Here is a 25,907-nt window from a genome sequence, read left to right as displayed (position 1 = left end):
CTTTTAGTATATATATATATATATATATATATATATATATGTATGTGTGTGTCCATCTTATTCACCTTGTCCAATACAAAATTTTTCTCATAATAATAATAATAATAATTTCAACTTAAATTACAATTTGAGAAAAAAATATTTTTTCACCATAAACTTTTCAAATAATAAGAATTTATCAAACCTCAATTTTCTTTTCAAATTAAGAAGGCAAATACTAAGCTGGATACATAATACTGTTACACCAAGTACAATGCAAGCAAAAAGAAGTAATGAACAATGAGTCTAAAAAACAAGTACATAAAGGTTGGACTAGAACATTTATTGAGCAGCAAATAATAACTCCTTGATGAGTTAATACTTTATAGCAGACTAGCTGTGTCATCACTCATCGCCAAATCCTCAAAAATAAGAGAAGGACAAGATTTTGTTTTGGATAAAATATTTTGACTTTGTTAATTTTTAATTATAATTTTACATAAATTTATTAATATTTAAAATAAACAATTTATTTTAAAAAAATATCTTTTATCGAATACATAAATTTAACTGTTAATCAATTATTAATATTTTCGTTAATTTGATAATCTGATAATATTTTTTGAATAATTTTATTTTTTATTAATTATAAAAATTATAATTTTATTTTTAAATTTTTGTACCTATTCAAAACAAAATTTTCCTCTACCTTAACTCTCGTAGGTCGTCGATCACCACAAGGTTGGATTTGGTTAGGGAGGGCCAGATTCAGCCAACCCCGCCAAATCGAGCTGTCCTGGAAGAGCACGGATTTGGGAAACGCCGAATCTAGGGAGCCCAGCCCAGATCAAGGGAGTGCAAGACTCATGCTCCCTAGGGGAGCCCAGCACTCCTTGAGGAGCGTCAATCTCGTGCTCCCCTAAAGACCGTTGATATCATGCTCTCTTTGGAGAGATCTAATCGAATTTGACATTTTGAGGTCAAATCTGATCGCAGGGTGATCAATTGGAAGCGAGTGTCATCGACGTGAGAGGATAAAAAAAGTAAAAAAAATTTAAATATTTAATGTTTACCTGATAATATTGTCCTGTCCATTTCAAATTATAATAAATCTAGTGAAATTATTAATGAAAGTTAAAAGAGATAAAATACCTCCAAACAAAGTACACGAACCGAGAATGGAGCTGTCATTTCATTTTTTCAACTTTATCTGGATGTGACTATGGGACATTGTAGGAATTTTTTAAATTCTCATCCACATTTTCGGGTTTCACATGGGCTTAGTCAAGATGACGTGAACTAGTTCAGCATTGAGTTGAAACCCAACCAGAACTCCCACATTGTTAGTTCATACAAGACTGAAAGCTTTTATATAGCACAAAGCAAGACGTGCAGCGTGTCCCTTCGGGGACATCCGATAAAATTGGAACGATACAGAGAAGATTAGCATGGCCCCTGCGCAAGGATGACACGCACAAATCGAGAAATGGTCCAAATTTTTTTCTTATTTTTTTTCCTATTTTCTTCCTCTTTCTCTGATTTCTTTACATGTTCATGCTTAGTTTGTTGTTTGTTTTGAAGTGATATGGTCGAGTCATTTTGCATTTTCACAGGTCTCTTTTGCATCTATTTCCCTGATTTCTTCACACTTTCATACTTAGTTGTTTATTTTGATGGGTGTGGTCACTTCATTTGCATTTTCACATGTCTTATTTGAATCTCTTTCCCTTAATTTCTTTAGATTTACATGCTTAGCCTGTTGCTTATTTTGATGGGTGTGTTCAACTCATTTTGCATTTTCACAGGTCTGTTTTGCTTCTCTTTCCCTGATTTCTTTACATTTTCATGCCTAGGTTGTTACTTATTTTGATGGGTGTGGTCAACTCACTTTGCATTTTCACAGGTCTCTTTTGCATCTCTTTCCCTGATTTCTTTACATTTTCATGCTTAGTCTGTTGTTTATTTTGGTGGGTGTGGTCAATATTCTGCTATACTTCAGCTGTTAGCATTTGCTATACTTCCTTTATTATTCTTGAGTTGGTAATAAGGATGAAGCATTTGCTACACTTCCTTTATTATGCTTGAGTTGGTAATAAAGATGAAACTATTTTTGTTCTTTGTTGCTGTACTTGGGAGGCTAAATTTTTCAACACACTCCAGGAATTTAGTACTTTATTTTTAAATTGGTGCTCCTACCTGAGCTTTGGAGGACCCCCTTTCAATCATTCTACTCTTTTGCCTTTCTAATTTCTATGCTTCTATTGCTAAGTTCAGCTATGATCATTTTCAGGATTAACATGCTTGTTGCAAGACATTTATAAGATGGGAACACTGAAGCTTTTAACATCTATATGGAGAAATTAACTGGATATAGTTAGTGGAAATACTAAAGCTTTTCCCATCAAAAAAGAAATTACTATATGGCAAGAATATCAGACATTGCTGAATAACTGATAAACTGAGTCATGATAGTTTAGATTTAGTTAGATCTGGAAGAGTTGGTCTTTTTATATTGATTGAGGTGGTTAGTCAATTCTGTGTTTATCATGCCAAATATTTTTGTTTTCCCTGGATGTTAAAGGGCATGGTTGATCCATATATGGTGCATGATGTATTCTTTTGTGACTGATGCAGTAGGATCGATGTGAAGTGGTGCTATGCATTGTCATTCATTGTTATTCACCTATTCTTTAGCATTGTCTGACATTGATTTGAGAAGAAGACTAGAAAATAGAAAAGAGATAGAAAATGCTTTGGTGTATAACATTTTTTTTCTTGATCAACAGAAATTAGACATATGCCCTCTTATTTTTTGGAAGTATCGAAATTATTTAGTTCCTTGTCCATGTGCATTCTTGGCAGGCAAGGCAGGGCGGCTTCTCTTACTTAAACCCATTAAGCACTAATTAATCAACAAGTTGAGCAAGTAAATGAAGAAAAACATACGCTTGCTTTTCTTAAATGTTCATTTAACTGTCCAGTCTGAGTGGGCAAATTCCATTGTTCCAGCAATCGCAAAACCTAACAAAACTAACTGTATCTGTCATGACTTAATTCAGTGAGTTGGCCAACTGCTAGATACAGTGACCAATAACCTCTAAAACTTACACAATCAACCTTTATCATATTGAGAAGCTAGGGAACCTAATTTGCACCCTTAGTATTTTCCAGGGGTTGAAATTAATCACCTACTATGTTCAAACTTGTAGAAATGGGCATGACTAAAAAGGTGACAGATTGCCTACAGGCTTGCTATAAATCCATGCCACTGTCTGCTAGTCCAGTCAGACTCAAAAGGAGTAAGATGGCAAAGCAATGGCTGGTTTTTCGAGCAACAATTGTTTTGGTTTTAGGAACCTTGGCTTCAGCTGCAACTACATCTTCGGTCACATTTGTTTTTGGGGATTCATTGGCAGAAGTTGGAAACAACAACCATCTGCAGTATTCTCTAGCAAGGTCTGATTATCCCTGGTACGGGATTGATTATACTGGCAAGCAGGCTACCGGAAGATTCACAAACGGAAGAACCATTGGGGATATCATATGTATCAATTCTAACTATATGAGTTTATATTTGACTTAGTTTCTGAATTCCATGGGACATTTTAGAATGGAAATTAGCTCTTCTGCTAAACTACTTAAGATTAATGACTTATTTCCTAGTTGATTTTGTGGAATTTGTAGCTGAAAAGCTTGGGATTTCACCACCACCACCTTATCTTTCCTTGTTACAAAATGATGACGCAATTCTTAAAGGTGTTAATTATGCCTCTGGTGGAGCGGGAATTCTCAATGACACAGGGCTATATTTTGTAATCTCCATTGAAATTTTTTATTCCACTCATAGCATTTACATTGATGTAGATCTATTCGTGTTTAGAATTAATGTTGTTCTGTTTATTAATCTTTGTATTGCAGATTCAGAGATTAACATTTGACGATCAGATAGATTACTTTAAAAAGACAAAGGAAAACATCAGGGCTAAAATAGGTGAAGAGGCTGCAAATAAGCTTTGCAATGAGGCCATGTACTTCATTGGAATTGGTATGCTTCCTTTTGCCAAAATAATTGCGCATCACTAACCATTTAAAGCAAATTTCATGCTTTTGAAAACCAAATAAACTTCATCCTAAGAGGGGAAAACACTAGTGAAATGGATGCCAATCATAGTATATCTCCTCCTGTTTATAATGTTCTTCCTTATTTCCAGCGTTAATAAACCTAGATTTTCTTTTGCATTTTGCAGGCAGTAATGACTATGTAAACAATTTCTTGCAGCCTTTTCTACCAGATGGGCAGCAGTATACACATGATGAATTTGTTGAACTTTTGACTTCAACTTTAGAGCAACAACTTTTGGTATAAGATCTCTTTCTCACCCACTTTTATCTAAAATCTTCAATTAAGGACTAGGATATTTCAAAGTTTTATTTGTTTTCCAGATCTTTTTCTTTACCAACAAGTTCCTAGTTTTGATAAACTTGTCTGCTGAATGACAGAGGCTTTACCAGCTTGGGGCGCGAAAGGTTTTGTACCATGGCCTTGGGCCATTAGGCTGCATTCCTTCTCAGAGAGTGAAATCGAAAACAGGCCAATGCTTAACGAGAGTGAATGAATGGGTGTCGGAATTCAACTCCAAAGTGCAATACCTGATAAATTCTATAAACAGACGCGTCCCGAATGCACAGATGATTTTTGCAGATACATATCCAGCAGTTCTTGACTTGATCGACAACCCCTCAACCTATGGTATATCCTCTTTTATCCTATTCTTTGACCATTGTCCTTCAAATGACTCTATGGAGCTTGCCTTTCTTCCAGTACTCGTTAATTGTTATGAAACTAATTCAATCCCTCTCTCTGTCTCTCCTTCATTTTTCAGGTTTTAAGATTTCTAATACATCATGCTGCAACGTTGATACAAGCATTGGGGGTTTATGCTTGCCAAACTCAAAATTGTGCAATGAACGCAACGACTATGTATTTTGGGATGCATTCCATCCATCAGATGCAGCAAATCAAGTGCTGGCAGAGAAGTTGTTATCCAGCTTATCCTCTGCCTCTGCCCCTACTCCTGCCCCTGCACCAAAGCCACATTGACTTATTTCTCAATCCATTTTTACATGCTCAGAGTTGTTCATAGTTTTCAATCCGAGGGGTCCATGTTATCATCCTCACTGCTCAAAATATGCAAATGGAGTGATTTGTTTTACCCACTATATGAGTTTTGTAACTTGTAACTCGCAGCTTTATATAAATAAATACCTTACAAATTTTCCTTTTAAAAAAACCCAAGTATTCTTATTTACTACTATTTTATTTTTTAGAAAAATGTTGGTATTGAGGAAATTTGGGATCAGACTGACGTGCAAAAAGATGAATCTTCAAAGCTTGCGCCTCAGATACTATCCAGCAATTAAGCTGTCATCATATCCCAATTTCTCCAAATTAAATGCTGAATTCCATTAAAAGACAGTATTTGGAAGGCCAAACTCTCAAAGATCTAAGCCAAAGGAAAAAAGTAAAAATACCCTTATACTGCAAATGCCGGAGAAAAACCTCTAATCCCTGAAAGAATTGAAACATTTATGTAAGATTTTCCCAGTTCTTTTACAGTCTGGTTAAAGCAAATCAATCATTGAACCCTCACACAAAACAGCCCAAAACATTAAACAAAAAAAATCACTAAAAACAAGTCAGAAACAAAGAACCCAAATGAATATTTCTTTAAAGAAAAATCACTTCAAAGAAATGAGAAAGAAGACAAATGAAAAAAAAAAAAAGAACCCATGTTAAAAATTAAAAGAATAAACATTTTTTCACTTAAAAGATATCAAGAAAAGAAAAACCCATAAGAAAAACAAGGGGATTAATTGCTCTCAGTTGAAAGGCCAAATTTTTCCACATTAGAGACCAAGAAGAAGGTACGTTTCCTCTCTAAAGTTTAAGGCGAACAAAAAAGCCAAAACTTCAAGTGCTTGACAAAGCTTTCTTCCATAATCTAAAAGAAGAGGACTTAACCTCAACTCCTAGAAAACAGAATCATCAAGCAAAAACCAAACACTAAAAGCATAGCAAAATTTTCCTTCGCCTTAATCCAAAGAGAATATAACTTTAAAAACCCCAACTCCAAGATCTCTGTTTTCAGTGTGGTTAAAGCAAATATCAATCATCATTGAGCAAAGAAGCAGAAAATACACAAAACCCAGATTTGAACAACTGTGGAACCTACGAGAAAAAGCAAGAATCCATTGAAAGAACAAATGAAGTATGGAAACTGCATGTCCAGAAGTACCTTTGATATTGCATCTTTTCGTATCCTCCTAATGTTATGTTTTATAAGAACACAGAGGATCATAGAGAGATGCTATTGAGAGAGTAATGTCTGAGAGAAAAGATTGGGTTTGGGAAGGGGATTTTGGTTGGATTCGGCTGGTTTAGGATGGGGTGATTTATAGAGTTCAGACGATAAAAGAAAGCAAAGTTAGGGTTTACCGGATAGATATGTGTTGATTCAAGACTGGTCCTAGGGTTTGGATCATCCGCCCAAACCCGTGAGTTCAACCCGTTTTAGATCGGATTTTGGATGGTCAAGATTTTAAAGCTAATTTTTTTATTATGTTTGAGAATGAGAGTGGGTGCTTAATATTTTCTTCTTAAATAATATAGTATTTTTAAAAAATTAAATTTATTTTATTTTATTATATTCAATCAATATCTTATATTTTTATTTTAAATCAAATAATTGATTAACTATTGTTGATCAAAATATCATTTGTAATTATATGTTATGCGGTACTGATATATTCTAATTGATAATAAAATGATATATTAATGTAATATAATGATATAACTACATAATATTTTCATTCTTCACGTTAAGGTTACGTAAGTATAAAATAATAATTAATATTTTAACTAATGATAAATGTTTATTTGATTCAAATTAAAAATAAAAAATTTAATTGAGAGTAAGAAAAAGAAAAAGAATTTATTTAAATTTCTTTAAATAATTCAAGAGTGTTTTCAAGCATCATACCTTGTTAAAGTTTGGTTTGTTTTGATGATTTATGGCACTTAGGAGGGGAAGGTTTGATATATAAAATTCAGATTTAGCTCTCTCTGTCTCTTCTTTCTTCTTCTTTTTCTCTTTTTTTTATAAGAAAGCAAAGAGATTTGCACATCATAGATTTTGTCTTTCTAATGAACTTTTGAATCAACTTCCTTTGGCTTTGGCCTTATTTAATTATAGGGAGAAATAAACTATGGAAATATACTTTATGCGATTCACAAACTTATATTGCTAATCACAATATTGGTCTTATTAAATTATTAAGTACAAAATAATATTGCTCTATAGTGGTAATATAGATTAAATTTTGAGTAAATCCTTTAATGAGTCTTATTCAAGCTTTGGCATTGACCTTATTTAATTATAAGAAAAAAGTTAGAAATATGCTCTATGTAATGCACATACTCCTATCACCAGTAAATCTTATAAAGGAGAATAAGGATTATAAGATGGAAGATGGTTGCTTTGTTATGTCATTCTGACTCTTCATATGTATAAAAGGAAAAAAAAAAAAATCAAAAGGTAATTGATGTAATAAGACTGATTTTGATAATAACATGCAAATCCAATCTGCAAAGAATAAAGGATTTAATGAGATCTAAGCAAAGGTCTGTGGCTGCTCCACCTTACTTTGTACACAATTGAATAGGCCAACTCTTCCTACAAACCCAACCAAGGTCACCATCTCCAAAATAAGGGAAAAAACTCCCTGTGACCAACTTCTCTACTCTCAAAACTTGCTTGAATAAATTTGCAAAAGATCCCAAAATATACCAACCACCAAGCCTACAAGAAAATGACACTCCAGAGCATCACTTTGATTAGCACTAAAATGCTAGTCAAACTTCCACTGCCATAGAAGTTTCGACCAGGTGAACCAGAACTTGTAGAATTCATGGATGGCGCTGTAATATTTACCATGGTCCCATTCCTGCCAAGGCTGCAGCATACATCAACAAAAAATCAAATGAGTTTTTCACTGTTAGTTGATGAAGAGGGATACATATTCATCTTATGCAATGAGTAAAAACTCTAACCCAAACCGGTAAAATATTTACCTTCCTGGAAAAATACAAGAACCATGGCCTGCACCAATACGTAAATTGGAATTAGTTTTCTTCCAATGTAAGCTTTCAATCTAGAAAAGAAGGTTACATTAATATAGCAGACACAACATGCCATCTTACTTGGATCTGTAGTTGTAATATCTGCAACCCCATTGAAGTCACATGCATCAGAAGTCTTCCCCATCCTGTGATAGTAAGTGTCAAATGCATAAGTTGCATGTGCAATCACATTGTCTGGCTCATAGCATGGTTTTCCTTGCAACAATGGTGAGCAATCCACTTTGCCAGGTCCGCAAGCCCAATCTAGAGCAGCCTGCAACATCTTTGGATCCGCACCCTCCTTCACAGTACAGTAAGTTTGGTTAGTAGTATCATTGGCCAACAACGATCCTGACCCGGTCAAGCGTAATATATAAACAGGGTCACCATTTGCATCAAACAATCCCCAATTCTTCTCTGAGATTGGCCCTGGTTTCATGTCCTCATTATAGAGCTCATAGATGTAAGTACTAATAGCAATTCCAGGGCGCTTAGGAGTTCCAGTTTTGTTTAGCACATGGCGGATCAAGTTGCTGTTGTAAGTGTTGGCATTCTCTATTGTTGCATCTGGCTCATTGGAATCACCTTTTGATGGCCAGCCAGTTTCAGTAACTATAACAGGAATGTTGGTGAAGTTTAGAAAAGCCATGGCGAAGTATGTAGCATCAACCATAGCATCAAAGACATTCGAGTAGTGGACAAGTGTGTTAGCATCGACAGCTTCCTTGTTTGGAGGGAGAGGCTTGAAAAGTGCATAGTCTAGTGGAATCACACCATTTGATTGCATATAGTCATAGTAAGGGTATATATTAAGCATGAGAAATGAGCCTGAAGACTGCAAGAAATTGAGCATAGGGACCAAAACTTGATTCCAGGAGCGATTGAAGAAGGCTTGAGAAGGTGGGAAAGAATCAAGGATTATGGAGGACGAAAGAGGTGTTGAAACTTTGATTTGGTTGTCCAAATTGGAGGCCACAAGGGCTGAGTGAACGAACTTAATGGCATTCACAAGGAGTGGTGCTGCATTAGGAAGAGTAGTCAAAACCTCAGAACCTACACAAATTGCTGTTATGTTGGTTGCAGGATAATGTGCTACAATGTTCCGGGAGACCCAATTAGCTGCAGTGGAATTCGATTGGCCAATGCCAAGGAGTTGCTCATTGGGGATAGAGACCATAACTCGAATGCCAGAGTTTGCAAGAGCAACTAGCATGCCTTTGTCAGCATTGTATAGCCTAACATGTCGGATTTGCTGGGCTTTAAGAAGAGCAACTACTTGAGTTGGGTGCGGCATGTCTGATAGGTCTGTTCCTATATTCACACCAATATAGGGATCTGCAACAACATTAAGCTAAAAGAATTACTGCTACACATTTCCATTAGTACATTGATTTGGCAGCTAATTGTTGTTTCAACATTTACAATTGTTGCATGTATATTTCATCAAATCTTTTGCATAGCAATGCATCTTCCTGATGCAGTTGGTCTTATCATTATCAATGCATGTTTTAGAGGAAATTCAAACCTTGGACCTTAACCTTGAGGAGAGATTAATTTTTATTTTCTGATTTTTTTTTTTTTACCAACTATTCTTTTGTCATAATATATATGTCCTTTACCACAAAACCAACTCCTCGTGCTCACTAGAATTCCAACAAAGAGACATATCTATCTGATCTTTCCTCAGATAAAAATGTATAACATGGGTGCTTGCTAACTACATAATAAAGATTAAAAAAAACTAAAGATGATGGAGCATGGTATGTTCCCTATTCCAATGCCAACACCATGTTCTAATATCTATGAAAAAGTGCCTAGATCCGCTAAACTTTTGACTGTTTTCGCTACCAAGACGAAACCCAAGATTTTATTTTTCTTGAAAAATATAAAGGTCTAGAATGAAATGATCTCTAGGCTTTAGCTGGAAGACAATACTGGAATTTGGCGCTACCTTTGTCGTGGGTTTTCGTTTCCTGTCCCTTGTATCTATATTCAACAAAGAATGTAGTTGTAGAAAATATGTACAAAGTGAGGGGCAAATATTCCTGAAATCCCCTAGTATGAAAGCTGGCCTCCACAATGCAAAGAGAAAATCTCTGGCCCGCAATAAAATAATGGAGAGCCCTCCCCTCACATACCGGTTATACCTTACTTTTCCAGGAGAGTTATCAGTTATGTGTTGATTAGCTGACGTGTAGGGCCTATATATTTTTTCTTCCCATATCTTTAACACCCCCCAACTTCCCTTCTGTCCTCAGTTATTCTCTAATTTAATGCTTTCAACCTACTAAATTCCCCAGGTAAAATAACCCAAAATAAAATGGAAAAAGGTCCAAGACAGACATACCACATCTTCTAAGATTTGTTTTGACTCTTTTTAAGTTACTTGATCAGTACATGTTCATCAAATTTCTAGCACTAAAATGACTGAAAAAAGGACAGAAGAACATCTAGACATTGTGAGCCACCATTACAAAGCATTTGAAGAACTCATGAACAGAGGCTTAGTTGCCAAATCCTTTTACATGAACTTCTCAAACAAACATGGAGGAAGGAGAAGAAAAAATTATAAAGGCTTACCTTCATCAGCTGTTGCTGGAGAAGAAACTGCTAAAAGAAGAAGAAGAATAAGCCAAGCCATAGAAAAGACACCCTCAAAAGATTCTGATCAAACAAACAAGATTACTCTCTACTGGAGAGAAGAGAGAAAGGAAGCAAAGAGTGAGATGTGGAAAATGGCAACAAGACCTGGAAACAAGTAAAGGAAGTGGGGCAAAGGTGTAAGAAAATAAAAGAGAGGAGGGGGGGGGGGGGGGACTAAGAGAGGGCTACACACAAGGCAATGACTTATAAACGTGAAACTGGTAACAAGAAAAAAACAAAGTGAAAGAAGGTGGGGTAAAGCAAAGAGAAACAGAGAGACAAATGACTCGTAAAACATGTAGTAATAAAATTGTCAGGAGATGAACGGCTAAGATATTATCTGCAACATTGTTGCACAGTTGCAGCAAATAATGGACAGTATCTTAAGGACTATATGATAAGAAAAACCCAATCCCAAAGGCCAAGGCAGCTTTTTCTTTTAGTATTTGGATTTAACCGTTACTTATTAACAACAACCCTGTTTTCAGTGGTGTGTTTGAGACAAGGAGTAGAGTTCTTATGGGTTTGTGGGGTACCCGTTGCTTAGATACAAACAAAGAACATCACCCAATGGCTATGGGGCGACCCCAAGGATTCCTGGGTTGGTCTCAACGGTCATATTTCCTTTTTTGCCTTACTTTTTAAAATGATTAATTGAATTACCTATCATAGCAGTTTCTTTACCTTCACCCCTTAATAATGGTAAATTGCTTTGTTCTGTACTTTTGGAATGAGTTAAAATTTTGCTACTTACTCCCACAAAGAGAGCAATTGTATCCTTTAGATATGAGTAAACGTATTATGGAATAGCTTATAGCTAGGCTTTTCAATTATAGACAGTAGTGTATGCATATGTTTACAATGTTATTACACTTGCCATTAAAAATTATGATTATTATACAAGTAAATTTAACATAACTGTATATAAACACAGTTTAAAATACTTTTACAATTAAAAATAAATTCATTGCCATTACAATTTAGTTTCTAACGTTGTGTTTGTAGTCAAATTTCACAATTCTAATCAAAATACAGTATCCATGGCAATGTCAAGTCGGTTTGAAAACAAGTGATGTAGTATAAGGCTAGTCTTCCTAGTCAATTTCAATAGCTCGGTTCTAAACTCAAATTGGCATCTATTGTATTATTTTTAGTTTTAGGGGATATATTAACATAATTATAACAATTATACGAATTATAGGTTAAATGAGTGTGATTCTGGTTGATGACGATATTGTTAATATAATTCTCTCATAGATCATGAAAAATCCTTTGTATATATAATGTACCTTTTTAATCTCATTGTAAAGCACATAATTCAAAATATAATATTTCTCTTTGTTAACATTAACCAATGGTAAAATCATATGAAGTAAGAAGCAATCTGGATTGATAAGGCAATCATTTTCAATATACTTAACTTTGTATTAAATTTTGATTAGTAACTGTACACAAAGTAGTTTGGTTGCGGCATGGACAATCAAAGTTAAAGTGAAATAACAAATAAGTAAACAAAACAATATGTGACAAGGTTATAGTTATTAAATTGAGATATGTATCGTTTATTGAAATTTTATTTTTTAATATCGAGTATCGAGTATTGTATCGTATCACAAGATACAATAACAATTTTTAAAATTAATTATAAATAAATAATATATATATGTAAAATAAAGAAAAAATTAAAAATATTATATTTTGTAACAAAATTGAAGATTTTAAAATGTAAATTGAAAAGATGATTATTTCTTTAATTTAAATCTCAACATATTCATTAATAATATAGATTTTTAAATAAAATATATTTTCATATTAATTTATTAATTAAAAATTAAAAAACATTTATCATGTTGAAATTAAAAGAAAATTTGATTATATATATATGTTTAAAATTTATAAATTAAAACTCATAAAATATAATTTTTCATGTTTCAACTAAAAAAATAATAAAAAATAAAATTTTTAATAATAAATTAAAATTAAAATTATAAAAAAATCAATTATATTAAATGATATGTCTCGTATCTTAAACTATATTTTCACTATTTAATAAAATACAATATAATTATAAATATATATTATATTTTAATAATATGCATCATGCATTATAAAATAATGATAACAATAATAACAAACTCTCTTGAATTTGTAACCCACAGCCCAATAACCAACCCCTTGGGTTAGTAGTCCGCAGCTCACTTCAATTAAAGCTTGAAAAAAAAAAAACCAGCCCCATCCTTCCTCCTTCGCAAACTTGACTCCCCTCTCTCTCTTCTGTCTCTGGCAATCAAAGTTTCCCACTCGCGCGCCATTTTAAACGCGTTTGCCTCTCGAAATTTCGTTTTCTTCTTTGAACCTGCAATTGTGGAAACCCTAAATTAAATGTTTTTCTTTTAATTACTCTCTCTCGCGGTTTCTCTTTTGTTTTAGATTTGATTTAACAGAAGAAAAAAAATGTCTTGTCTCTGCGTTCCGGAGGGTGAAGTTGAGGAGCTGCTTGAACATGTGCCATTAGCAACAAGACGAAAATTATTACTTTCTTGCACCGTTGCATTTAAAAACCAAGATGGAAGCTTCAATTCCCCCGTAATTACTTAAATTTTCCATTCTATTTCGTTGAATATTAGCTTTTGTGACGAAATTTGCTCATTGGTTTTAGTTTTAGTGGATGAAAATGGGATTTTAATGGTTTGTGACTGTAATTATTGATTTAGTTATTACTTTTTTTTTTGGTTGTGAAGTTTAATTCAAGTGTTTGCTTTACCTATGATGCTTTGATTAGACATTGTAAATTGAAATGGGAGGTTATGATGTATGCTTAGCTTTTTTCCCTAGGGCTAAGTGGAGGTTATTCAAAAAAACGAAACAAAAGGGACTGAAAGAGTGCATAGGAAATTAGGAACTTTGCTTTTGGAGGATTTGTTTTTTTGGGGTGATGAGAGGAATTTTATTTCTGTTAATTCTTTGTTTTGGGGGAATTATTGTTCTGGCAATTGTACGTCCATCACAGTTTGAATTCTTTCCAGATGGTGGGAGCAGACGAGTTGGTATCACTGACTCTCTATGATTTTAGTTTGAACTTTGGAGGTGAGGGCATGAGTCTATCAAGGCTTAGGGTACAAGTGAAAAGAGGAGAATTTCAGTATGGTTAAGACATAAGAAGAAAGAATGTCTCAGGGAAGGATCCATAGAGAGAGATGTGTTCATTTGTTCTTTTTGTTTATTATGTGCGCATTTTTTTTATTGTTCTCAACCCCTCAAATTCTAGGGTTGGGGATTTGTGATTGTAACTTCCATTCACTCCTGAGTTAATCCATTGATCCAGAATTTGACGTTCAGTAAAGAATCTTTTTTTTTCTTCTTTTCTGTTCCTCTGTTTTTCTCATTTTCACCCTCTTCCCTTTAGTTGTTAATGGGTTGAAATACAAGGAACAGATCTAATGGTGTATCATAAGTGCCATTTTCCAATGGCATACTTTTGTAACTTAGTATGGATCGATACCAAGTCCAAATGGTGACTTGAAAAGGAAACTTCTTTGTTAGTGTGGTTGATTGTTTAAGTAAGTTCTTTCCTCTTTGATTGTTGAGTTTATTTGAGCTAATGGCTTAACATGTGAGGTGACTTCATCTGTTGAACTAGAGTGGACTGTGTGTAGGACATCTGGATGTCCTGTTAGTAAATAACATGAGCTTTATCTTCTGTAGTTGAAATGAGATCACTCTAAGTTGGATGCCAAATGAATATAAGACTAAAACTATTGCCATTTCATGTGAATTTCAAATTAGCAACTATTGCTGGCCAGAAAAAGAGGGCAACTATTGTTTGTTATGTGTATTTACGTTTTGACTTGCTCTTGTTTGCTTGTTTCTAATTTTTTTCCCATGGTATATATATTGGAGATTGGTATATGCAGGGCCTTCTCTCTTTCCCTCCTTGCTCTGTTGGAGATCAGGTGCATCAAGATTTGCCACAAGAAAGTCATCCCTTTGGTTCTGGTGCAGTTGGTCAAGGTTCTCAGTATGCCACTTCTTGCCAAGATGTAGGTTTGCCTATAAATGGCAACAGCCAAGGAAGTCAAGCAGGTCAGCTGACAGGTACTGGAACTAATGCTGATGCTTCAGCAATGGGGAAAACCAATGTTGGTGTTCCTTTGCCTTCAAATAATGTGCCATCAAATGTTTCTGATATTGTAAAGGTTGGCTGTGGTCATAAAATTCTCCTGAGTTTATCAAAAGATGATACAAATAGTTCTGCCTATACTGGTGTTGTAGCTTCTTGCCAATATGTGAGTTTGCCTATAAGTGGCAACAGCCAAGGAAGTTTAGCAGACCAGCTGACAGGTACTGAAGCTAATGCTGATGCTTCTGGGCTGGCGAAAGTTAATGTTGATGTCCCTCTGCCTCCAAATGTTTCTGATATTATGAAGGTTGACTGTGCTGATAACATGCTGCTTAGTTTATCAAAAGATGATACAAATAGTTCTGCCAATACTGGTGTTATAGCCGTGAATACCATGGATAAAAAGTTCAGTGACTTTACATTTGGTGAACTTGACCACATTGTATTGAAAGAAAGACGAAAATTGCTTTTAAAAAGGTGCCATTTTGTCTCTGGTAATTATTGCTTATTTCAAGTTAGGCCATGGGTTAATATGTTGTACTTTTTTGAATTTTCTTTTTCCCTGTGTTCTTTTTTGTAATTTTCCAGAATTCTGGACAAGGTAAGAAATTGTTAATTTTTATGTGTGATTTGCAGGAAATTGGTGGAATTGGAAAAGCCAGCTCTAGAGGTAATTTGTCTTTTTTGAAGTTGGAACTATGACCTCTCTTTGATTTCAAAGATTGCAGGATCTTGCCGAGAACACAGTAGTAGTTCTACCATTTACCATTTTTATGTAGTGTACTTTGTATTTTTTGTATATCCACTACCTTACCTCTTCTATGAAGACAAGGATTAAATGGGGAATAGAAGTTGAATCTGAGTTTTTTCTTTCCTTGCTTTCTCTTCTCTTGCCTTGCTGGAATTGGCAAAACCAATTCTAGAGGTAACTTATGTTTGTGTTTTTTGATGTTGGAAGTAAAACTGCTGTTTGTCTTCAAAGAGTGCTGAACATACTTAGAATATGGTGGTTTCTTTACATTGTCTGTACCAGTTTTATGGGAAAACTTTGTTTCAATTTGTGTCAATTTTGCTTTGTAGTTTCTTCTTTACCCACTACCTCTTTTATGAATAAAAAGATTGGATAGTCAATAGAAATTGCAATGAGTTTTTTCCTCTCTTTCTCTCTTTTCCAAATGTCTCTTCTACTGATTACAGTTGTTGAATTGAGGATAATTTTACTCTGAAGTCTGAACTTTGATTTCTTAGCTCATGGTTGATGTGTGGATCCTTGCTGTTAGGGTATATGTGGTGTATGCTTATATTCAAGCATTTTCCTTCACCCTTTTGAATTATTTTTTTTTCTTTTCTATTTTCTGTTTTTTATATAACTTAATTAATGGTACATAGGGTACTTCTGTTGGGTTGGCAGAAGATCTTATGCAATACTCTGCCGGGAGAATGGAACAAGAGCTTCAGCCTACTGATGGAGAATGTATGATAGCTCGAAATCAATTTAATGACATTCCTATAAGAAATGCCTTTTATCTTTCTAGTTGTTCAGCAAATGGTTCATCTAGTTTGGAATACTCTGCTGGGAGAATCAAAGAAGAGCTTCAATTTGTTGATGGAGAATCCTGGTTGGCTGGAAACGAATTTAATGACATTCCTACCAGGACTGCTTCTGATCTCCAAAGAACTTCCGCAACTGGTACATCAAATTGTATTGTTTGTGCACTGTCTGTTACAGGTAAACAATATTCACTATTACCTGGTTGTTGTGTAGGGACTGAAGCAGCTAGGTCAGGAAATAGAAAGGAAGAAAGCAGCATAATATATTCCTCTGAGAGAACATCCATGGAGTTCAAGGCACGTGATGGAGATGAGTCTGCTCCTACAAGTACAGATAATATATACAGTTCAACTCCAAATACTTCTGTCAAAGTCAAAGTTGAACCACTGGATGGCAATAACTTTCAAAATCCAGAAAGGAGCACTTTGGGTAACATGGTATCAGTGAAGTGTGAAGAAGACATCTCCGATGGAATAGACCATATGCTACTATGCGATCGGATGAAGCTGCTGAAATCGATTGAGGATTTTGAATATAATGCTTCCAAGAACTTTGAGAGCTTGAGGAAAACTGAGCCTGCTGCCTTTGGATTTATCCCCATTGTTTCAGAGTCTGCCAAACCAATAAGGGTACACCATCCAAGGAAAAGAAAGAAGACTGCCACGTAGGATCTGTTTTGCCCTTTAGTTGCACCCACTGTTTTTGAATTGTGCTTCTGTGTAATTGATGTCTCAGGAACTTATTGCTTGTGAAAACTAATTGCAGGGATTCAGTTGAAACAGCTTTAGAAGAAGATGCGCCTGGACTTCTCAAGGTACTGTCTGCATTTTACTTTCTTCTTTATGATGAAACATGGGGGGTTGGTTTTCTATAGGAATGTCAAGTGGCTGGTTGTTTGTGTACATTATAGCTACTAGGGCTGCATTTTCATCTTCTGGTTACTTAAATGTTTCACTTGCAGGTTTTGCTTGATCAAGGTGTGTCAGTCGATGAAATCAAGCTTTATGGGGAGTCACAGAGTGATGATGCCTTAGATGAATCATTCGACGAAGACAGCTTCTCAGAGCTTGAAGCTGTGATGACAAAGGTTTACAAGGGTTATGACATGAAAATTTCATTTGCTGTTGCTTTTCCTACTCATTTTGTGCAGTTTTGTTTTTGTCTTTTTTCAATGTGTTTTGTTGCTTAATTCAAAGGGATCTGACAGATCAATTTTTAAAGATACTTGCAAAAAGTTGAAAAAACTAAGTGCTAGTATTTGGTTTATCTATAAATAAGCTACCAAGTAATATTGTAACTTGATTGAATTTAAAAATGGAGCTAGACTATCACTATCAATAGATTAATGGTTTTATTCCCCAATCATTGCTGAGAACTTTCCTATTTGAATAAGTTGCATGCAAAATGTAAAGACAATTTGTTTTCTGCTTATTGAAGGGCTCTAATGAATTGAGTTGTAGTGTTAAAGTTGGACACGTGGAAGAACTTCTGATCTTGCACTTTTCCGCATTAGTTCAACTTGGTTTTGGTTTGGGAGAAAAACTTAATGAAATGAATAATAGTGGTTTGAAATAATTTCCAGCAGCATTAAATCAATTAGTATAAATAGCTCAAGCCAAATAGAACTGAAAATGATTTGTGGTTCAAATTTGTTTGTTGTTTTTATAAAATACTTGGTGTTCTACTATGGATAAATTTGATCTGCTAGGATCAGTTTGAATTGCCTGCGAAAAAAATTATACAATTGTTTTGTTTTATGTTTTTATGCATGCATGTACACATCATACCACAAAGATGGGTGTAAGTTGGTCAATGGTTTATTTGGGTTTAAGAACCGCACCTACTGTTCAAAAGACAATTTTAAGTTGGTAGTTTTCATCTAACTTTAAAATGGACACTATATGAATTATTTCTTCTGTAGCTTCTCTTTGACAGTATGTAAAGGATAATACTGTCTGAACCATTTTTAATTAGCAGTGAGCAGGAATGTTAATTATCTATAAACTCAGATTTCTCTAGTTTCCAAAAGTTTTTCTACCACATAGGATGAAGATGCTTTTCCTTTTAATTGGATTCTGATGTTAGCTTTTCTATTAATAATGTTTGCAGCTACTTTCTCAGCGCAGCTCTTTATTGAAGTTTGCCCCTTTTCGATGCACAAAGGGCCCAAAACCTACTTATTGCTTGGCTTGCCTATTCTCACTTGTGGAGCAGGTAAAAAGCTTTCTACGACTTAAATATCTTGAATCTCTGTGTGATAATAAGTTTCTCTATCATCAATAATAATTGCTTGTTTAATTTATACCTTTTCTAATCTTTTCCTGCTCTTTCAGACCCGGTATCTGCAGTTTCGTAGTTGGCCAGTTGAATGGGGTTGGTGCCGAGATCTTCAGTCATTTATATTTGTCTTTAAAAGACATCACAGGTGAATAATCTGCAAAATGAATTATGTTTTGAAGTCTGCTTTTTCCTATTTATTATTTTGGATGATTTGATATTTTATTTTGACCCGAATGCAGAATAGTCCTAGAACGCCCGGAATATGGTTATGCAACATACTTTTTTGAGCTGTTAGATTCCTTACCCATGGACTGGCAGGTCAAGCGATTGGTGACTGCCATGAAGCTTACTAGCTGTGGCAGGATTACGCTGATTGAGAATAAACCGTTGTCGGTAATAATTCATTCCTTTTATTTTGATAACTGCTAGTGCTTTGGTCAGAATGTTGGATTTCTTGGCAAATGGATTTATGTGTTATAAGTTCTATAATTTTTGCTTGGTTTTTGTTGAGCAATATATAATTTACTATCATAACTACAGAATGACAAGTTATAACATTATTAAAAGGAACATTGTAAATTGCTTATTTAGTTATATTGGAGATTATGATATACCATAAAACAAGTTTTAACATCTTGATTCTGGATAAGGAGAATGATAAACTGATGAAGCACCCAAGCATTTGGCTTTTTGTTTGATGTATAATCCCCCTGCCTAAAGAGTAGGGTTCAAATCTCCCCTCTCCCAATTAAAAAAAAAAAAAAACTGATGAAGATCCAACCATGGGATCCTAGTTTGTTGTACGAAATGGAAACCTTTAAACTCAACGGAAAATTCTATATGACAGCAATAAATGTGCAATGGCAATGAATGTTCGGCTGTTAAGTATTAGCATACACAAAAGATGGAGTGTAGTTGAGATGAGAATAGCAAAATGGATGCGTGAGTGTATTAAAAAGCTAAGATTAAAAATTGAAGTCCAGAAAGGTGGCAATAGCACCAATTTAGAAGGAGATGAGGAAAAAGGCTTTGTTTGGTACTTTTAGATAACCCCAAAGTGTGAAAAGGCTTTGTTATTATGTTTTAAAAATGTATTTGTTTTCTAATTGGTAGATCGATAAATTATTTCCTTTTCATTGTTACTCAAAAGTCTAGTCTAGTGTGTAGATTATCTTTTCAGGGGATATGGAGGAAGCCTATGAGAATTCTTATTTAAATAGAATAAGAAAGAAGCCTATGTGAAATTCTTACCTTGAGGTCATCACAAATATGATATTTTTTTGGGCTTTTCAGAATTAAGATTCTATTAAGCACTGAGTCTTATTTCGTGAAGGCTGTTTGTATGTTATTACTAGTATTTGATGTTTTTTTCCACATTGAAAAATAAGAAATTAGTTGTCCTTTTTTTTAGGTATACAGTTTCTTTTAGATCAATTAAAAATCATCATAGATATTCTATGGGGCTTTGCAGCTTGTATACAGCCATGAGAATGTTACTCCATTCTCAATTGAATGTTTTAAATTATATTCTGAAAAATGAGTTTGGAATACAGGAAAAAAAGGTGGAATATTAATCTGGTTTTTATCAGTCCATATGCTTGACTCTTTGTTCATTTGTGTCAGAGTTTGTCATTGTTATATGCTCAGAGCTCTTTATGGATAATTGGGCTATAACTTGATTTTCCTTGCTTACTTTCCTTTCCTTAAAAGATGTTTTATGTCTAAGCTCATGATGATAGTTTTTACTTGTATCTTACCTAAAACTCAACTGCTTTTGTCAAGCATGAGGAAAACCAACTTGCTAGAGTTTCAAAAGACTTTTTTTTTCTTTTTCTGCCAGAGTTTTCCTAAGTGTGTTTGCAGAAAAATGAATACATTGAATATCCTTTTTTCATGGGTTATGTTTTCTAAAAATGTAGTAATATAGAATACAAAAATTGAGAACATTAATTTGATAGATTTTGTGTGTGATTTGAAGACTAGGGAAGCAGAACTGACTGCATCTCTAGGTTATTTGATACAATGAGATGTTTTCATTGAAGTATCTGCATCTGATCTTCGGTTCAGGTTGGAGAAGACTTGACTGAAGGCGAGGCAAAGGTGTTAATGGAGTATGGTTGGATACCAAATACTGGCTTGGGAACAATGCTCAACTACCGTGACAGAGTTGTTCATGACCGGAAGAATGAAAGTGACAGCTCAGAATGGAGATCAAAGATAGGAAAGCTGCTAGTAGATGGGTACAACAGTGGAACTATTGTTTCAACCAGTCTGACCGAGAATGTGAATGAAGGCAAGGATGGTGTGAATGCACAGATTAAGGTGGAATTGTGATTAGAGATTGATCCCTAGAATGTAAATATTTTCCATGCATAAAGGAACATCTTGAAGGCTTTTAGGCAATCAACCACTAATGAATGAGTTCAAACTCCAGTCTAACAGGAAATGCCTATTCAGACTGATTGCTTCCATGTAGTCAGGTAAATGGGGATACTGGGAATCCTCCTGTTTTTCTTTGTCTATACTCTGGGTCTTCCATTTTTTATCCACTCCGTCGATGATCAGATGCAAGATTATTCAATCTTGTTTTGAATGCAACAATCTACCAGTGAATTTGCCAGAATCAAATGTTCTTGGATAGGGGTCTTAAGACTGGACTGGGTAGGTTTCTGGTTCTAATTTTATGAAAGGGACCCCTCTTTGGGTACTTTCCTGGGCTCTAGGTCCCTATCCTACCCACAGAACCCTTCTTTTGGCCTTAAGATATCTATAAAATGTTATTTAAAGGTAAAATTTGAGGTCTTTTTGATACTAATTGTGGTCTAAACCTTATTAGACTTGGACCACTAGAGAAGAAAGTGAATTTTTCTTTTTGTTTTACCATAGCTTTTCAAGCCATAACTTCTGACCCAATCACGATACGGAATCAGGTCTCTAAGTCTTATTAGATTTGGACCAGTTGGAGTTCAAAAATTTTTTAGGGTTTCTAACCTAATCCATGACTTGAGATCCAGTAGATTTCAGAGCCGAATTTATTACAATATATATATATATATATATATATATATATATATATATATATANTTTATTATAATATATATATATATATATATATATATATATATATATATATACTTGGTAATTTTAGACATAACACATTAACACGATACGAGAAAATACGGGTTAAACAAGTTTTGGATTTAGTGTTAACGTGTTTTGTGTTTAATCGTGTCTGATACGTTAAGATATGAAAATTTGTATCTTAACGTGTCAGACGCGATAAACACGTTTACTTAATCGTGTTATTATGTTTAAACGTGTATACGTGATACGTTTATTAACTTATTAAAAATTTTCATGTCTTAACGAGTCAGACACGACAAATACATTTAAAACACGTTTAAACACGTTTACTTAATCGTGTTATCATGTTTAAACGTATATATGTAATATGTTTATTAACCTATTAAAAATTAATAGCTAAAGATTATTTTAATCTTATACAAATAATTTTAAATAATTATTTTAATAAGTTTTTTTTTAATTTTATAAAGATAATAATGTAATTATTATGATTGAAAATTATGAATGATTTTTGATATTATTAGTATTTGAAGGTTAGATGTTAATGATATATTTTATCATATTATATGATAATTAATTTTATATATGTTATTTATATTAAATTTTATTATATTTGATGTTATTATTATTTTTGTTTTGTTATAATTATTTTTATAATTATAGATTTTAAATTTAAATAATAGAATTATATTCAATTGTAAATACTTTTATTTAATCGTATTAAATGTGTTAATAGTGTTAAATGTATTATTAATCATGTCGTGTCGTATATTAACACGTTTAATAAACGTGTTAATCGTGTCGTGTCATGTTATACGTTTATTAAACGTATGCGTGTACGTGTTTTAAATTTAAGATACGAATATTAAACATGTCGTGTTCGTGTTTAGCCTTAACGTATTTTGTGTCTAATCGTGTTTGACACGTTTACGATATGAAAACACGAATTACCAGATTTATATATATATATATATAGGATCAATGATCATCACTCATTTGAAATACATCATAAAAAGTCTAAACCAATCTCTGATTTTGCATTAGTTTTTAATTTTTTAAAATAAATTAAAACTGCATTTATTTAACATAAAAATCATCACAACACCTATGATAATAAGAAAATCCAAAATCTCAAATAAATAACAATTATATTCAAAGCGTGCACTGTGTAAAATAATATGCAATTTAAAATTTAAAAGAGGTAATCATGTTACACGTACAATTGTCAGGGAAGAATTCGAATTTTGGATTATTTATTTCTGAAGGTAATTATTTTCTATGAATGTTGTGAAATTGAGTCTCAAAGACATTTCTCGAATTGATGTTTCATTCTAGAACAGAGAATTCTGGGGTTCTATCGCTTTCCTCATTTATAAGTGTATTGGAATAAAATCAAACCCAAAGACCAAGTGCTGTAAATGCCACCACACGTTGGCCAAAAAAACAAAAAAATCGTGTATTGTTGCATATAGCATCGTCCCAAAGGATACGTTTGAAAAACTAAATAAAACAAACAAAAGGTTAGTGTTCATGACGTTATGAATGACATCTCAAAGCTCAAGATCATGCCAGCTACTTAGGACAATAATGCTTGTATAAGAGATTGTTTATCATTTTATATTTTAACACAAATTCAAGGGTATACTTAAAACCCAAAAACTATATAATTCCCATGCCTTCTCTATTGAACTATTCTTATGACGAAACAACAGATTTGTAAAGCCAAACCCTAATTTTACATGAACAATTTAAGACTTAGAACATCACAAAAAAGTTTAGGAAAAATACATATAATTTCAATATCTACCATTCTAGGCATACCTAATTAAACCCAATTGACGTGGTTGATTATTCTAATAGTTCATAACTTGAAAAAAAAAAATCAATAAAGCAACTAACATATGTAATAAAATGGTTTATTTATTATATTAAAGGGTTATGGTATAAACTTGTACAAAAAAACAAAAGCATGTATATACATCAAGAGAATAATAATCTTTCTACAGCGTTAAAGAATTGTATACTTTTTCTTTTTGGTACAGCAATGAATAATTAGTTAATTAATTATAATAATAATAAGAGATTAATTAGCAAGCTAAAGCTAAAGCAAAGCTTTGTTGACTCATCCAAAAAGCTTGTTAATTTATACCGGAAAACATGATCTCCAAATGTAGCATGATCCCCTCTTCCTTTTTCCTTTTCTTCTTCTTTGCTTGTCAATTAGAAAATTGAACTTTCAAAAAAGGTACTGTCACACAACTAAGGCCTGATCCTAACAAAAGAAAAAAAAATGAAAAAAGAAAGGAAATCGATCAAGTATAGCTCTTTATTTTCCTATCCTAACAAACTTCAAGAGAAGATTAGTATTGCAAAAAATTATGTGTTATAAAATGATTGATACAGGTAGACCTGCCGGCAAAATCCCATTGATCATTTCAAAGACTAAAGGGAGAAAAAGCCGAATTGAGAGTGTTTAATGGGTGATGTGTCTTCATCTTACACATCCAAGTAGTTATAATTAAATGGAACCCAAAATCATAAAATGTGTGTAGTCTCCAAAACATGATGTCTCCCTTTCATTCCCCAAAGCCCCTTTCCTTTAGACAAGCCAAAGGAGGAATGTAGAAGGTTTTAGTGTGTTGGCAGAAGGATAAGGTTTTGAAATAGAAATCGATGGGGCATTACCATGAACAGAATTATATTACAAAAGAAACATTGTATATATATATGTAATTATTATCAAGTAAAAAGAAAGTGATGGATATAAAAAAATTTTGGAAAAAAGATGATGCTCTACCTAAACTCTAATTCCATGCTCCCTTTGTGGGGCTCTAATGACCTCAAAACAAAAAAGAACTGTGTATGTATATATATCTATATATATCCTCTCTCCATTTCATGCTTTGGTGGCAAGCAAAAGCTTGAGGAATAATATGTTTATGCTCCAGTTTCTGATTCCACTTTTTGGACCCATAATCGTCTCTTTGCGTGTTCGAGTCCATAGAAAAACTTTCAAACCCGTGTACACATTTGCATACTAATGATGGAAGATGTTAAAGGCGTTCATCCAAAGAAATTCACGATTAATATATCCTCTCTTTTTCTTAATTTAATATATAATTAGTGTATTAAATACTTCTGTAAAACCCGAACTTGTTAATGATTTAATTTAAAAGTAGACCTTAATATATACAATGAGAGACACCTTATCCATAAACAAGTAAAGAACAAAAGATTGGAAATGGAAGGGAGGAAGCAAATTCAAGTGCAATTCCTGTTCATTGGAAGAGACAAGAAAAGGAAGCAGTTGTTAAACATTTTTCCAAGCTTTTTAGGATCGTGGGTTTATTCCATTTACACGTCATGTTCATGGTATGCTTAAGTCATGTTAGAAACCCTAACTTTTCGAAAGGTAAAAGCGCCTGTGACAAGGGTGACGTGTGGAGCTTCCATTGGTTAATTTGAAAAGATTTAGAGGCTTATAATTATTGCATGAAGGGGAAAGAATATTATGGTTTGGAAGCAAGATTGAATATGCACTCATTGGAGCATTGATTCAGTTGGTTCATAATTGGAAAAACATGTTTTCATTCTCATTTTTTAATAGAACAAAGTGGGAGCAAAGAGGGCAGAAGGGCCCCAAATCCCACTATAACGCCAAAGGTAAACATGCTCGTGGGACGACCGGCCTATGTGATTCGGCGACCGCCCCAGTGACGGAAGGCAAGGAGAGAGAGCATAGCATGCCTACAAAAGTTTTCATGGTCCTAACCTAACCAAGATTGCCCTCATCTCCAGGGGGAACCGAAGGCCTCACAATTCATCATTTCCATTTAAAATATTTGCCAACCTCCTCCTCCTCTTCTTCTTCTTTTCTAAAGTAAGGTACATCTGCCAAGTGCCTACTTCTGTTTTCTTTGAAATAAAAGCGTGGTTTCCACCAAATGGCTTCATCTCAAGCTTGCATGCTTTTTTCTCCCAATCCATTCACTCTTCCACTTACTTTGTTTTGTCTTAAGTTTCTGTAAATTTTCTATGGAGGCAATCATTGTCAAGGGAATGCACTCCTT

General features: G+C 33.8%; 3 protein-coding genes and 1 long non-coding RNA gene across 7 annotated transcripts; 2 read left to right on the top strand and 2 right to left on the bottom strand.

The window, feature by feature from the left end:
• LOC18601841 (GDSL esterase/lipase At5g37690) lies at window positions 1,324-5,505 on the top strand. Of its 3 annotated transcripts, XM_018120240.1 has the most exons (8): window positions 1,324-1,468; window positions 1,833-1,882; window positions 3,189-3,524; window positions 3,664-3,791; window positions 3,898-4,024; window positions 4,227-4,339; window positions 4,480-4,729; window positions 4,863-5,505. In XM_018120240.1, the coding sequence occupies exons 2-8, from the start codon at window positions 1,849-1,851 to the stop codon at window positions 5,078-5,080; spliced, it is 1,206 nt and encodes a 401-aa protein (XP_017975729.1). In that variant the 5' UTR covers window positions 1,324-1,468; window positions 1,833-1,848; the 3' UTR covers window positions 5,081-5,505. The 3 variants fall into 3 exon arrangements, with proteins under 3 accessions (XP_017975729.1, XP_017975731.1, XP_017975730.1); XM_018120242.1 differs by lacking the exon at window positions 1,833-1,882 and having other exon boundaries at window positions 1,325-1,468; window positions 3,227-3,524; XM_018120241.1 differs by lacking the exon at window positions 1,833-1,882 and having other exon boundaries at window positions 1,325-1,468.
• On the bottom strand, window positions 4,638-6,454 carry LOC108661809. Its single transcript, XR_001927690.1, has 3 exons — window positions 6,276-6,454; window positions 5,512-5,548; window positions 4,638-5,060 (listed from the first exon to the last, which is right to left on the bottom strand). It is a non-coding gene; the product is annotated as an uncharacterized LOC108661809 (long non-coding RNA).
• Window positions 7,576-10,981, bottom strand: LOC18601840 (glucan endo-1,3-beta-glucosidase 2). Its single transcript, XM_018120445.1, has 4 exons — window positions 10,739-10,981; window positions 8,240-9,493; window positions 8,111-8,138; window positions 7,576-7,992 (listed from the first exon to the last, which is right to left on the bottom strand). Exons 1-4 carry the CDS (start codon window positions 10,797-10,799, stop codon window positions 7,839-7,841), a joined length of 1,497 nt encoding a protein of 498 aa, XP_017975934.1. The 5' UTR covers window positions 10,800-10,981; the 3' UTR covers window positions 7,576-7,838.
• LOC18601839 lies at window positions 13,014-21,275 on the top strand. 2 transcript variants are annotated; one of them, XM_018120172.1, is made up of 11 exons: window positions 13,014-13,387; window positions 14,716-15,398; window positions 15,558-15,591; window positions 16,311-16,611; window positions 16,687-17,137; window positions 17,239-17,287; window positions 17,435-17,560; window positions 18,583-18,687; window positions 18,807-18,898; window positions 18,993-19,146; window positions 20,821-21,275. In XM_018120172.1, exons 1-11 carry the CDS (start codon window positions 13,256-13,258, stop codon window positions 21,085-21,087), a joined length of 2,394 nt encoding a protein of 797 aa, XP_017975661.1. In that variant the 5' UTR covers window positions 13,014-13,255; the 3' UTR covers window positions 21,088-21,275. The 2 variants fall into 2 exon arrangements, with proteins under 2 accessions (XP_017975661.1, XP_017975662.1); XM_018120173.1 differs by lacking the exon at window positions 20,821-21,275 and having other exon boundaries at window positions 18,998-19,148.

This window comes from Theobroma cacao, chromosome 4 (genome assembly GCF_000208745.1).
Source record: "Theobroma cacao cultivar B97-61/B2 chromosome 4, Criollo_cocoa_genome_V2, whole genome shotgun sequence".
Classification (NCBI taxonomy): domain Eukaryota; kingdom Viridiplantae; phylum Streptophyta; class Magnoliopsida; order Malvales; family Malvaceae; genus Theobroma; species Theobroma cacao.
Note: the sequence above shows the minus strand (reverse complement) of the source record. Positions and strands in the feature narration are given on the sequence as shown.